The sequence below is a fragment of the Pocillopora verrucosa genome, chromosome 7 (assembly GCF_036669915.1).
Source record: "Pocillopora verrucosa isolate sample1 chromosome 7, ASM3666991v2, whole genome shotgun sequence".
NCBI lineage: Eukaryota > Metazoa > Cnidaria > Anthozoa > Scleractinia > Pocilloporidae > Pocillopora > Pocillopora verrucosa.
In genome coordinates this window covers 2,980,446-2,995,209 of record NC_089318.1, presented here as the reverse complement: position 1 = coordinate 2,995,209, position 14,764 = coordinate 2,980,446, and the positions used below count along the sequence as shown (strand labels likewise).

Here is a 14,764-nt window from a genome sequence, read left to right as displayed (position 1 = left end):
GTTTGAATTCGTAAACAGCTAGACATTGAAATCCGATCAAGTATTCGTAAGGTGCAAAATGGTACTACAGGTACTTTTATTTTAGATTTAGCGTTTTTTCACTTTTGTTCAAGGAAAGTTACTTAGTAAGTTTGTTGTTGAATTACTTTTCTAATTAACGGCGTTATTTTAGCGTTCTTCCGTACGAAGACACGACTTTGATAGCTCGGACGACGACGAAGACAATATTGGCGATGAAGATCTTTCACCTTTCCAAGTTGACTGGTAATTGAGTTTTATGAACCACGTGTAGGGCTTGGATCAGTCATAATAAGCATATGTCTTGCTATTTACTTACAACTTACTGGCTTATACCGTACTTTCTTGTTGAATTGTTCAATCCATTGATCGGTACGTTAAGTATTACTGCGAGTTCTTCACTCTTGATAAATCGTACTACGAACACTTTGGATTCACAGTTTCTGTGCACTTGCTCAAATGAAATATAAATTTGTGCATTTAATTTAAGGATTGATCTTTCGTTCACTGGCTGCTGTGCAGAAATAGTGGGTATCAGTGGATTGCCAGGTAAAGTGAAAAATTATTTGGAAGCTAGCGTTATGCAAACTGCAAACAAAGGATCATCTTAAAACAGTGTAGAAATATCAAATCACACACATACACTGTTCTTATTATGTCTAAAGAACGTCCGGGTTTTTGACCGAAGCTGGACGTTAAAGTTCCCAGCTCTTCTGAATAAAGGTCTTGTACAAATAATCTTGCCTTATTTTATATGCTGGTTAAATTATCTAACTAACTCAACTTTTTTTTTCCCTTAAGGTTGCAAGTATCGTGAAACAAACAGAAATTTAGCAGTCGATATGAGTATGATTGTCATTTAATGCTTATATTACGAGTTGAAATCAAACCTAACTTAGCATGATAATTATTTTGCAATTTTGTTGTTCATGCAGCCCAGTTAAAAGCTATGGACATCACAGATGTGTTTGTGTTCTGCTCTAGTAGTGAGATGGTCAGGTAATCTGCTTATAACATAACAGAAAACATGAACTGAAAGGGGCCATAAATTGTTTTACTTTTACCCAGACTATTAAATGTGATTTTCTAGTCTCATTGATTGGAATGAAACTTCCTCACCCTCTCTTTTGATGTGGCCTAAATTAATATGGCCCCCTTTCCCCTAGCACAAACAATCGTTAATTGGAGTACCATGCATTGCCTTTTCAGATGCAGAGTTCCTTCTCTCATAGATGAGTACAGTTGGGCTGGTTTTGAAGTTCATCATTTCCCTGTTGATGCAGGAGGTGTTCCAACACTGGATGAATGTAACAGTATGATTAAGCAGTTACGGCAGTGTATTAGTTTTGGACGTAAGACGATTTTACAGTAAGTATTATAATTAATAATAAATAGAAAACAATCGTTGTTACAAGCATGGTGGATGTTTGTCTTGTTACTTTGCAGCTCTGTAAATATCCACCACATACTTCATCCACTTGGTGAATAGATGTAAATTGTCCTTATTAGCCAGTGGTGCTTCTTTGGAATTAATTTTCAAAAATCAATCAAAATGTTTCTAAACACAGTTGTCAAAGTTATGTTACTTAGCATAACTGACAACTCACTTTACTAATCTGAATACAGATATTAAGTCAACAATTTAAACCCAAATCTGGTGATCTTTACAGATTTATGTTGAAGCATTATTATTATTATAATTTATTATTATTATTATTATTATTATTATTATTATTATTATCATTATTATTATTATTATTATTATTTTGAATTCTATTACTTACCTCTTTCTCCTTATAGCTGTGTATCCGGATTAGGAATTTCTTGTTTAGGTGAGTTTCTTCTGTCATTTATATAGAAATTTCTACCTTTGGCCACTGATTACTTTTTTATGTTACAACTTGTTTCACCTGAGATTGCATTGGAAACTAATTTGAAAATAGTTAAGGTAACTTTTGTATCTGTTTTTTTTATCATTATTATTAAATAGAAAATTCAATTTCCTGGAAAAAATAAGTATTGACATTGCTCATTCTCATATCTGATTACAGAAAATGAAAAGTTATCTTTCAGAAACTTATCTATTAAAAGTTGATGTTGAGATTTCTTGGTTCCTATTAATTTTATCACTCTTCTTCTTGGCAAACCCAGATTATAAAAGACAATGTAGCACACTACTCTACATTGATGTAATTTTTGCATTCTTTTGTGTCAGTGGCAGCAATTTTGTTGTTAAGTTTGGATGAAACTCTGTCCCCTGATCATGCGATATCCAAGTTACGACAAATCAGAGGTCAGAGAGCATTTCAAACAATCAAGGTATGTTCAAGTGAGTTTGATTGAATTACACTGAGTTTAATTTTTTTTTTAGGTTGAGACCACAAATGTGGGAAGATTTCATATCTAGAGATTTTTTCTTTTTTATTTTGAATTTCTATTTGGCCTACATTGCTTTTTTACCTAAAAAGTGAAGGTGATGTGTGGTTCCATCTGTCAGAAATTTTGATTAGTTGTGTGATCATGCAATTAGATCTTGGCTTAAATTATAGCAATAATTAAAAATCAAGTATGAACACCCAGCCTTCCTTTTCCTCATCCTACATCTTGACTTTTAAGTCAAAACCTCCTTCTTGTGCTGTGCCCCACCATTGTATACATTGTAAACTGCAGGGGGGGAACCTTCTAAAGCATTTTCAAGCATGTTCCAATACCAGACATAACCTCGTGTGTCAATCAATTTGAAGCTTCAACTTTCCCATTCCAGGAAGCCCTGCTGGAATTTAAACTTTTAAGGAAAACTTTGTTAAAATGCCTCACCCAAGTACAGGATTTGATGGTCTTTTCTTTTAGAAAGGCAAAATCAGCAACTGTTAGAGATAAAACATTTCTGTTTCAGACGAGAGACTTGACATCTCCAGTTCAAATTCTCCACCCCAGCAAGGCAAGGTTCAACTCCCCACCCCTTGGGCATGGACAATGGGCAAAAGCCTGTGGGTTGCTGTGGGTGGGGATGTTGAAGCTTTGAATTAATAGATGTATTATTTGATGTTTTCTTTTGGTTTGGCTTTCTCTTAGGAATACAACTTTGTCCTTGAGTTTCGGGACTTACACAAGGCTCATGTTGAAAATCAGCAGAATTCTGCAGAAGCTGCACCAAGATCACTTTCAAGATGAAAGGAAATTAAATATTGAAATAAAGTGTAAATAATAATGTGTTGCATAATTAGGAATTTTGAAAAAAAGATTTTTCTCAAAGTTATAAATACAGTGTTGTCTTGTTATCTTGTTTGAATAATTCATTACAGAACAATTTTATCGAGTGTCAAAGTAATCCAGAATTACTGTGGTTTGATGATTAATTATGCTCTCTGTTTGGTCAAAAACACTTGCACCCCATCTCAAACAATCAGATGCAAAGCTAAAAGCAGCCACATGTTATTCACTTGTGTTCACATGCACCTCAGGTAGTTTTTTTAAGCCTCAATTCACTCAAGTATTTCTTGCTTTGGAAGCCTTTGGTGTGTTTGCTTTGAGTTCTTGTTGTTTCCTTGTAAAGTTAGATTTACTTTGGTTTCAGCTTTGAGGGAAACTCAGTTGAAAAAGGCTCTATTCAACTGTAACAATTTAAAACCATGAGTCATTTCACTGAAATTTGTAGGGTTTAAGTTAAGATAAACATTAGTATATTTCCTTAAAATATAATGGTAATGAACTAATTTAAAACTAATGTAAGACAATGTTTCTGATAGGGATGTTTGAAAATGAATTTGTTGCTGTACTTGTTAATGGTTGTTAGCTAGATCTTTAGATTTAGGGACCTGTCATTATTCTTGGCAGGGGGGGGTGGGGATGAGAGGATTTTGGTTGTGTCCTAATCAAGTTTACCTGATTATCCCTTAAGGCTCTGTAGTGTTCCACCTTAATTGGCAGTCAATTTTCTATAGTCTCCCTGTATACTCTGTTAGCAACCATTGATCCCATTGCTGTTCCCCCTGAAGACCATGTGGCTCTCCCAAAATCCTCCCACCCCACCAGGCAAGAGTATTGGATGTATTGTTGTATTACGTCTTTTGAAATGCGACGTTTAGAGTTTGATTTCGTTGTATATATGTTTAACATCTTACGCATGACATGTTCTGTTCTGCTTAACTCAGTCGTGATGATGAACAGGAAGGAAATGGAAGACATTCATTTTGACGTGTTTTTAACCAGTTACTATCACACAAATAAACGGTTATTGTTACTGATAAAGTAAAGTAGTTTTAAAGCTTGATATCGAAAACACGTGGGAAAAAATGTGTAGATCAGTTGTGTTAATCTGCTTTGTAGCTGGATAAGGCATTTTATTCTAGCATACAATTAAAACGTCATATTAAAACATTTTCAAATGAGATTCAATAGAGTTTCGAAAATTTTACAAATTATTCCAAGATACCATTACTATTGGTTTACTGCGTTTCGTGATTGGTCTAGAAAATTCGCCGCCTCAACCAATCAAAATTCCAAAACTGAAACAAAGCGCGCTTGGTCAATCGCGTTTTCCCGCGCTTCAGGCAATCAGCGTATTTCCTCTGTGAGTTCTCATTGGCACCCTGTGGTATTTTACTTTGCTGTGATTGGTTGTTGTGGGTACTTTTTTTTGGTTTAACGGCACTCAAAAATCTTTCACAAAGAATTGTCAAGTATGAGCATTGGTTTAGCGTCACTGCATTTTGGTTGGCTAAAAAATCCTGCGCCTTCTTCTGAACTAGCCAAATACAAAACGAACACCAATCATTAGTTAATGACCTCAATCATTCATTGTTTCCAGCGTTTTAGTTTGGATGATGAGTACTAATTAATTCTTTAGCATACCAACCTCCGTTCTATTCAATAAATCGACAGTGGTTTAACGTGGTTTTTATCCTTATCCACAACCATATTCGTCATCACAGTGGTCAAAATCTTGACTGCAGACCACGCAATACCACTCACAATTGATATTTTAACAAAATATCGACGTCAAGTAAACATATTCCTTCAGCAAGTGATACGTTGCGTGACACGTTGACGTTAGCAGTGTTCAGGTTGTACTCTAATCGCTGACGGCGAACGGCAAATTGGCCAATCAGATTGCGACATTACTGTCAATTTTGGTAAAATTGTTTGTCTCATTGGCTCAATCAAGTCAACTCAATTAAGTTATCTCTAGCCTGCCACTTTTGCCTTTGAACTTTCCGTCCTAATTATAAGGCGAGAATAATATCTTACAAAGTAAACGATTTTGCAGACCTAAGAAGAGCCGCAGAGGTTAAACCACAATAATAATTTTATCACTCCACGACTGTCATTTATTTTTTTGGGCCAGAAAAGTTATTACATCCGGCATGGGTTCGTTTAGTTCGAAGGTGTTAGCCTCCCGTGACAACAGAAGCAGTCGCCAAAGGTTTGAAACTGAAGAAAATGGTGGTGAAATGGGAGAGGGAAGAACCGAGCAACAAGATGAAATGGCGAAGGAGGATAACCAAGAATGCCCTTCCACAAGTCGTCAGGAGAACTCCCCGCCACCGAGAGTGCGGCAGTCATTTTCATGGTTAGTGGACACACCAGTGATTTTGACGACCACTGGGAAAGAGCAGAAAGCAAAAGGAAAAAAATGCACGGAAGGGAAAGAAAAAGCAAACTACGTTTTAAAATACAACAATGGAAACTATCTCAAATCTTTTGAGCACTTCACGGACGTTCCTTCGTCGAAAACGTCCAGCGCACGACAACCAAAGCTGCTAGAACCACGGGCGCCTACAGGAAAACAAATGAATGTTGAACGCTCGAGGCACGAGAAAAATAAGTAAATTAAGGAGACATTGAAAGAAAACCAGGCAAATGCAAGCTTTACAATAAAAAGTGTCTTCCCGCCATCAACGAGTGCAGGCTATCGTTTTGGGTTTGGAGTTGAGCTCGTTCAACTGGCGTTGACGATGGAAAAATTTTCAGAGAAGTGTCATTAAGCCTTTAGGAAACAGAAACCAAGGGGAGGTCCGAACGGCTCGATTTTTTATTTTATTTCTGGCTTGCAGTTTTGTGCTTTGCAATGGCTAATATCATTAACAACGATTTGTGCGGAAAATTTCTAACCATGTGCCACGATAATAGACCTTGAACGTGTCGACATAAGTGGACGAAAAGAATGGAAACATAAGAAATTTCTTTTAACAGGTGAAAAAAATGTATTCTTAGACTTTCTATGATTTATGTGCGTAAAGCTTTCAGAAATTGATAGTGTTTTAGCTGAAAACGACTTCACTATAAATTATGTTGTGGCTAGCCAGTAGTATGAATAAAATGTTTAAAAACTTTTTTTCTTCGTGTTCTATCCAGCAAAATTGTATTTCGTACGTAGCGAACACCAAAGCGATTACGAAATTTCTCCTCAATTGTGCAAGCCAAGCTGTTTAAAAATAATTACAGTTTTCACTTCTAGCCAAATAAAAGTATAGTTTGTAGTGAATTCTAGAAGTTACGTCCTGGGAAGTGAAAATATTTCAAGAACCACCAGACCATGCGAGCAAGTGTTCTTATTTCTCGAGGAAGCGCGTTAGGCTTATTTTTGGGCGAAGTAACAAGAGAGGCGAACGCCGTAACTCGACCGCCTTTAGTTCTTTTTTCCTCGACCACCGACTGATGTGCTGCTACACTATTGCGCACCCCCGAAAAAGAGAGATCGCCTGATCACAAGTTAGGATCATGAGAATAACCTCAGGAAATATGATAAATGAATGAATGGAGAAATGAACAAGAAAATGAAGAATCGAATCAAACAAATTAATCAATAAGTAAATAGTCAATGATTAGAGCAGACCTGGTGCGTGAAGTTTAGGGATCGCATTTTTTTGTCTACCATCAGTAAACGGATAATCTCATCTATATCCATTCCATGTTTCTTCCCTCTTCGTCGCCAAGCGATAATTTCCCTCTCCTTGGTCACAAATCGTAGTCCGTCATGCATCTCATGTTGTGTTGCGTGACCAACAAAAAAAACGTGTGTGAGCTAAGGCCCGGCAAGAACTTTTGCATGACCTTTCTGATCACTTGAATTTATCCAACTTCAATTTGTTGAAAATTTTCTAGAATATCCATCCATGCAAACGAGCTCAGTGGAGACAGGTGAGAAGAGATCAACTTTACATTAGCATTACATCGTCACCATGACCGAGCATTACTGGGTTTCCACTTTGCTGATGACACTTCCGGTTAAACTGCCATATATGGCATTATCCCGCGAAGTTTGTTTACCTCTGCGAGGGTTTAAAATCTGAAATTTAGCTCGTGGTTGCATCAGATCGTGTTTCTACAGTAAACGATCGAAAATGTCCCTGTTTCCTAAATGGCGTATGATTTTGCCAGCTGTGCATCGCATTAGGTGAGTATTTCAACAACTGGTAGATGAATTTTTGTCTTCGCTGTCACAAAATTTATTTGTTTGATCGCAGAAGCTTGCAGATACAATCAAAATTTCCAGACTCTTCACTTTACTTCTTTAGTCTAGTCTTGGTACATTCGCCGTTGAAAGAAATCTATGAAGAATCTAACTACTCAATTTTTTTCAAGTTATTGGGAAAGAGTTGACTGAATGGCAACGTTTGACACAGTTACACGTTTTGTCCAACTTTATTAGGCATGCTCCAGAAATTTGGCCAAGTTACGTTAGATTCATGCCATCGTTGTGGGAGTCATTCCATTCTCCTCTGTACAGAAAACCTGTACTTGGCACAAGTTACACATACATTGAATTCACTGAAAGTGGAGAGGGTGCAGCGAAAAAAGAAACCAAAGATGTAGGAGATGGTGGAAAGGAATCTGCAAAATCAGCTGAGAAATTTGTGGACGATCGTGAAAGTTTCAAAGTGTCCTTTGATGTTTCCAAGTTCAAGCCAGAAGAAATTACCATTCGCTCAGAAGATGGAGAGTTGTTGGTGGAAGGCAAGCAAGAGGCGAAGAACGAAGAAGGTTACTCGACACGCCATTTTGTGCGCTCATACTCCCTTCCCAGGAATATCGACCGCGATTCATTTCAGTCACGCCTTTCCAAAGAGGGAATCTTAAGCATCGAGGCAAAAAAGCTACAAAAGCCAGAGGCCAAGGACAATTTTATCAAGATCGAGACAGAGGATTAATAATAGTGAAGAAGAAAGCATGCTTCGTTTCGTAGGACAAACAAAATTAGCAGGAGGTTTAATCAAGGATGCCCTTATACTTCGTTAGCTTTCAAAAATAGGTGTAAACTGTGTTCGCTTTTCATTTTTATCCAGCCTTAGCTCAGAGACACAAACTTCTTCTTCGGATTTTTGATCATCAAATGTTTGGATGGTTTTGAATAAAATGGCAAAGAATCATTAAAAGCGAAAGGTTTGTCATTCGAAAAGTGCTGACTCGTCTAGAATGCCAATTAGGGGCGGGGTAGGGTGTAGCTGTAACTGCTTGATAATTGGCCCCACTAACTGTCAAATAAGTGTAACGGTACATGTGAACTCAATGGCCTCACGCATTTTCTTGAGAGGTACTGTTCAATCTGCAAACAGGTTTGTTGACAAACCTCAAACATATCAAGTGGAAGTATTTACCTTGATCAGTGACACCAAATTCTCTTAACTAATCTGCAAGGAAATGTATAGAAGCTGGAGTGGAGAATTAACAATCAGATCTTTGAAGTTAAAAGTGTAAATTAACTCAAAACACTTACTTGAACTCCTTCTTGGAGGAGGCTGCATTGTATGTTAGCATGGCATACTTCTCTTTTCTTAAATACTAAATGCATAGCTGGATGTTAGGTGAAACAGAAAACTGAATATTAGATATCTAAAATTGCCCCGTTATCAAGAGTCTTTCATAATTAATCTCCTAAATGTAAACTCTAATACTCCTTTTGGATGTCTACACATTTGTCAGATAGTGGTGAGAATTTGATTTTATCTCCAAAAGGGATATGTGTAAACCTTGGTTTAGATATTACCTTCATTCTTTTCAATTCACATTACATAACTGAAAGGAGAATTTCAGGGTTTATTACACCCATTTTGAAATCACTGGTGGTCCCTGTAATCTGATTGGCACTAATTGGTGCAATTTATTCTTGAATTACACCATTTTTTGTTTTAAATCACATCTTTTTCCCAGCCAATGAGGAGGCTACACTAAAAACAAAACAACCAATCAGATTTCAAGGTTTACTGAAAATAACTAATCAAATTGCAGGAAAATGAAAGACAATGAGTATCATGAGGCAAATTTTGCAACTTTTGTTTCCAAAAGTCTTATTTTTTCCCCCCAAAAAATGGATGAATTTAATTTCAAACCAGCTCAGTACTACATTGAACTGACCAAGTCCTGTACTTTGGCGATTTCAAAATGGATGTAATAAAGTGATAACTGAACCTTGTGTTGGGCAGTTTTGGTCTGAAATCATACTTATGGTTTCAAATCGAACTCATGCTACGCCCTTGTTCAATTTTGAAATTATGCATGTGATTTCAGCCCATATTGCATTCCACTCGTTTCAATTACCATTATAAATCATTCTTAAATCAGAGCGGATTACACAAGTAATTCTGAAGAACTGATATTCTTTCTGAAGCAGTGAAAGCAAACAATGATCAAGAAAGACGACTTCATCTCCATCAATTTAATTTCATTTGAAAAGCTTGAGAAGCAAGAGTTGAAAGCAAGCATGTTTGGAAGATGCACATATGCTACTTGCATATGCATGCCTGATATGGTGAAAAACTCATTCTGTCCTTTCTTGTAGTCCACTTAATCGGCTGATATTGGATTACATTCAACACTCATCATCTGTAGTTATAAATTAAAATTGTCTGTTTATCACAGTGTTCACCTTGATGTCTGAAACATTACTTTTTCTTACATCTTGACCCTTGTAATAATAACCTTTTATAAATAAAAATTAGTCCTCAGCTATCTAAATTTAAATAAATATAACAAGCAACCCACAAAAATCCTGAATATCAACAATTTGGTAGTCATTGCAAACTCGTGCATTTAACCAAATGGTGTATTTTAGAAACCTATAAGTCCCATGTAAAGTTCACCCAGATATCCTTAAATAACATTGCTAAGAGTCTGGAATCAAGATGTTGCCTGCCTTCTTTTCCAAATGGTGGCATGTGCTACCGACCACTGGTTTTCACAAGCATTTTCTCTGATGAGGAAAGGCATTAGCTTATCTTCAATCAGCTCAAAATTTGGACCCAGGTAACTCTTCAAATTGTCAAATCCTGTGACAATCTTTCCATCTGCATCTTTATAGCCACCAAGCCAAAGACTCTATACTCACAAAAAAAGAAAAAAAAAGATGTATCAAGATACCTGTGCTCAGTGATGTTCAGGGTTGTAATTAGAAGTCAGCAGTTTGAGTAAACCTGCCAGCTGGAGCTATCAGACCATTTTGCACTGGCTCAAAGGCAGAAAATAAGTACTATCTGAACTAATTCTAACATCAATATCTGGCTGAAAAAAAAGTTACTCAAATATGACCCTGAATGCTGGAAATCACATTCCCCAGACCCTCCTAGGAGGGCATGTTGCCAAGCAACATGCCATCTTTACTATGCAAGCATCATTCAATTCAGCCACCCTCAGTTCAGCGCATTTTGTAATGACAATCCTGGTTTGTAATCATTCATCCTTCCCATAATGTTATTATTTGACTACAAAGAGCTAGTTTTGATGTTTCTACAATACATTATGGTAACAATGTTACAGATATAATCTACCAGCAGAATTCTCAACAAACCAGCTCCATTACATTCTTTTTCAAGAAAGGACAAAAAAAGGAAATTTGACTTATGTTTTTCGGCAACAAAGTACTGATGACCACACTTCTATAAGTGCTTCTGAATCAATGATCTTACCCATTGATGTTTATAATTGAGTTAAGGAGGTAATTACTTTAAATCAAACCATGGAACTTGGAGGCCTGTATGCCTCGTGGTGAGTTCTAGATCATTAAGTCACCTATTACTAGTACTAAATTTGTGCTCTTGAGGAGCTCAAAATCCTTTCTTTTCTCAGTATCTTATACTGACAGTATTTTCAAATTGTCCATGGAATGTGTAAAATGCTAGTTTTAACCTTCAAACAAATTATCTTCTAGTTCTTAAAAATATTACCTTAGGTGTAAACTTCTCTAACCATGAATATGGTGATGTAATGACCAAAACACCTCCAGGTGCCACTAAAAATGGAAGCCTATCTAAGAACTGATAGGGATTAGGAAGACGGCAAACTAAATTTGCTGCCAGAACACAGCCAAACTGTCCAAGATCACTGGGCAAATTGCAGGCATCTCCTTGATAAAAAGATAGACGACTTCTATCCTGGTAAAAAAAAAAAAAGAAAAAAAAAGATACAAAGTTGTGGCTAATGTCACACACCACATACATCACAACTACTCCTTGGGAAATAAGCAAGACAAACACAAATTATCACTTTGATACCAGCTGGTAAATATGCTCCTGTGACCTTTGCATCTACCAACTTTATCTAACCCTTTCCACCCTAACATCAGTATGCATATTCTCCTTACTGTTCTCCATACATTTCTAAAGGTGCTAACATGAGACTTTGCTTCATAATCAAGAGCTTCTTTAGTTGGTGATCAATTCCTTTATTCTTATAATTGTGATGTGTTATTCATGGGTGATATTGTAATGAAAAATTAGATGCTTGTCACTCTTAGGTATCAAAGGGTTAAGGAACCTCCTTTTAAGGGACAATTGCACATTCTAGAAAAAGGTTCCTAAGTGCTACCTACTGAAAATTTTAGCGTTTAACGTTAACGTTTCCTATACCCCACTCCCCCCTGATTGCTTTCTAAAAAAAAACAACAACAATGCTGTGCCAATACAAAAAAAATGAAATGAAATAAATTAAGTACTGTGTGTAAAATGATCATTTCACTAACATCCAACCAATCAGATCTTATGATTGGTCAATATTATATCTTAGTATTTCCCCAGCTAATACAAAGTAGAAACACCTACATTGTTGAGATGACTTTTCTCACTTGTAACCCCACTGAAACAAACATTGTACAACGTGACTTACTTACAATGTCAAGATCAACCTCAGCGACATGTTTAGACACAAGACTTCCTTCAGTTTGGACAGAGTACTCCAATCTTCCATAAGTCTTGAGTTGATTGCAGGCATTAATAAAACCATGGGAAAAATCAATTCCTACAACTTGATCAAACCTCTTGGCTAATTCAAATGAAGATCGACCAACAGCACATCCTATGTCGAGAGCAATGCTCGGCACATTATCCTAAAGAGATCGAGATTTAATAGTTTAATCACTTTTTAGCGAACATACAATAAAGAAAGAATTCAAATTTAGTCAGATGTTATGGTCTTTTCCTCCAAAGCTGAGGTTGTAAGAGGACCATCCGTACATGAGAAACACTTAATTCTACAGTGTGGAAATAAGGAGTTAGTTGCCGCACTTCATCTACCCGTGCAGTGGCCAGAATTCAAATTACTTTGACATACCTTAAACTTTACATTCGAAATTCCGTGCAAATTATTGCGAAATAGAATTAAAATTTACGTTCATTAGCATATTCTTTACTTGTACAGTGAAAAATTTACGATTGTTAACTCACCCCAATATGTTTAATACACTCCAACGCACATCGCTTGGGAAAATCAAGAGAGTCATGAGGACCAAAGCCATATGGTAACAGTTCATCTGGTTTGCCAAAGTGGAAAATAAGATATTCGCCGAAAAATTTTTCTGTCTCATACACGTTATCGTGCGCTTCGCATCTATTGGAAAGATAACGACAAGCCAGTAACGTCAGAGCAGAAGCACCTAGCGCGCTAGCCGAGGCAATCATAAGACTTTTCTCCATAATTGGTAGAAACTTGAAGAAGTATTACAGATTAATTCGCCGAAGTAAACGACCTGACGTAGACAAGATCTCCGATTTGGTGCTCGGGTGAACAGGTCATCGCCTAGGGCAAGTGCACTCTACCAGAGCTAATGGTTTAAGCGAATTTTTAAGCGAATGAGGGCAACGGAAATGGCAAATGGCTATAAAAGGAGTTGAAAGTAATATTTTATTGGTGGCACGTTAAGAGACTTTTTTCCTCTAGAAGTAGCAAAACAACAGATATGGTATGGGTTAGGAAATCTCAATAAAGCAATTGAATGTTTCTGACTAACTAGCTAACTGAATACATGTACTACGTTTAAAGCGTTTCTTAGCCTGTTTCAGGCACAGAGCGAAACAGTAAATGGTGGTAAATACTTGCAGCCGATTCGCGCTCTGCTACTTTATTGCGCATCCGCCAAAAAAGGCACGCCCTATCACAGTTTACTGACAGCGTAAGTGATCGGGAAGGAAAAGAACAACGTGGGGGAGGTGGTTGCGTTGGGGCGTCATTTCTCTCTCTGAAGAACATTTTCTTTTCCAGGTTCTCCGACATTTCAATTTAGATATGACTGATATAACGCATCGACTTCTGCCACAAGTTCGGGCACAAGTCTCCTTCAGCTTGGACAGTGTAGACTAATTTTTCATAGTTCTTAAGATAGTGACATGAATTTATTCAACTTTGTGAGAAATCGACCACAGTATTGTGCAAAAGTAACGCAAGCGAAATGCCCGAATTTCGTCTTTTTTTCTCGCGAACTTTCTTCGAAATTTCGTGCGAAAGTTCGAATGACAATTCGAGGCTTTTTGAGCGAATTTTCTGATGAACAAAGAGCGCTATTTCGTCGAATTTTCGCTTCGAAGCGAAAGTTCGGCGAAATTATCAAGAAGCTAGACATCAGCAAACAAATCCCTCGAGAAAGAAAACTTTCCATCGGGTTGAAAATGTTTTAAAACAATTGGTTCATACATCAGCTGTGCGTTCATCGAGATATGAAGCACTTAGGAAGTTTGGAGAGCACTCAAGAAGCTAAAGTTGCTCTCGGCTATGCCTCGAGCAACTCTTACGCATCTTTCGTGCTATCCAAACTTCCCGCATGCTTCATATCTCGATGAACACACGTTGACATATGAACGAATTGTTAATTAATAGTATTACCAGCACTTAATAAAAGTAAATGCATTGCGGCAATTATTACATTGAATTCAGAAACTTAGAATCGACCAATTGCCACAAGCTATATGATTATTTATAAAATAGGCCTTTCACTGATATTTTTGTTGTAGGAGGTCAAAGGCAGAGGATTGCCCGTTGAACAAAGAGCGCCATTTCGTCGAATTTTCGCTTCGAAACGTAAGTTCGGCGAAATTTCGCGATAAAAAGCTTCGGTTTATTGCCTACTGCTCGAAATTTCGGGCTGGACAGACTAAATCGTTTACCATGCGATTTTTGCGATCTATCATTCAAATAACGTTCACGAAATACACGACAGGTCCTCGGCTGAAGTTTTAAAGTCACGAATACAAACGATGAGAAATAATCGCTTAACTTACCAAGAATAAAGACATTAAGTTTGGTTTTATATCAGAAAAGACAAAACATAAGATTGTTCTGATCATTGTCATCAGATGCTGCTGTAATAGTAAATTTTCTACATCGCTTTTGACTCCAATGGACAGCACACACGTTTTTGGCCGATATGGTATCCGAATGTTTCTTTTAGTTTTCGCAGATTACGTTCACACATGAACAAATTTGAATTCCGTCATTAACGTGGGAAGTTTGGATAGTAATATGAAAGAGGATTCAAAAACTT

General features: G+C 37.0%; 3 protein-coding genes across 4 annotated transcripts; 2 read left to right on the top strand and 1 right to left on the bottom strand.

Moving 5' to 3' along the window:
* Positions 1 to 4,382, top strand: LOC131784561 (cyclin-dependent kinase inhibitor 3-like). Of its 2 annotated transcripts, XM_059101383.2 has the most exons (9): positions 1 to 70; positions 173 to 264; positions 509 to 567; positions 820 to 864; positions 954 to 1,017; positions 1,228 to 1,386; positions 1,819 to 1,850; positions 2,234 to 2,337; positions 3,094 to 4,382. In XM_059101383.2, the coding sequence occupies exons 1-9, from the start codon at positions 59 to 61 to the stop codon at positions 3,190 to 3,192; spliced, it is 666 nt and encodes a 221-aa protein (XP_058957366.2). In that variant the 5' UTR covers positions 1 to 58; the 3' UTR covers positions 3,193 to 4,382. The 2 variants fall into 2 exon arrangements, with proteins under 2 accessions (XP_058957366.2, XP_058957368.2); XM_059101385.2 differs by lacking the exon at positions 954 to 1,017 and having other exon boundaries at positions 1,251 to 1,386.
* Positions 4,383 to 7,280: 2,898 nt separating this feature from the next.
* Positions 7,281 to 9,686, top strand: LOC131784583 (heat shock protein hsp-16.2). Its single transcript, XM_059101404.2, has 2 exons — positions 7,281 to 7,417; positions 7,673 to 9,686. The coding sequence occupies exons 1-2, from the start codon at positions 7,365 to 7,367 to the stop codon at positions 8,169 to 8,171; spliced, it is 552 nt and encodes a 183-aa protein (XP_058957387.2). The 5' UTR covers positions 7,281 to 7,364; the 3' UTR covers positions 8,172 to 9,686.
* A 96-nt stretch (positions 9,687 to 9,782) lies between these two features.
* Positions 9,783 to 12,984, bottom strand: LOC131784582 (uncharacterized). Its single transcript, XM_059101403.2, has 4 exons — positions 12,675 to 12,984; positions 12,122 to 12,337; positions 11,181 to 11,387; positions 9,783 to 10,335 (listed from the first exon to the last, which is right to left on the bottom strand). The coding sequence occupies exons 1-4, from the start codon at positions 12,921 to 12,923 to the stop codon at positions 10,138 to 10,140; spliced, it is 870 nt and encodes a 289-aa protein (XP_058957386.1). The 5' UTR covers positions 12,924 to 12,984; the 3' UTR covers positions 9,783 to 10,137.
* Between the last annotated feature and the right edge of the window lie 1,780 nt (positions 12,985 to 14,764).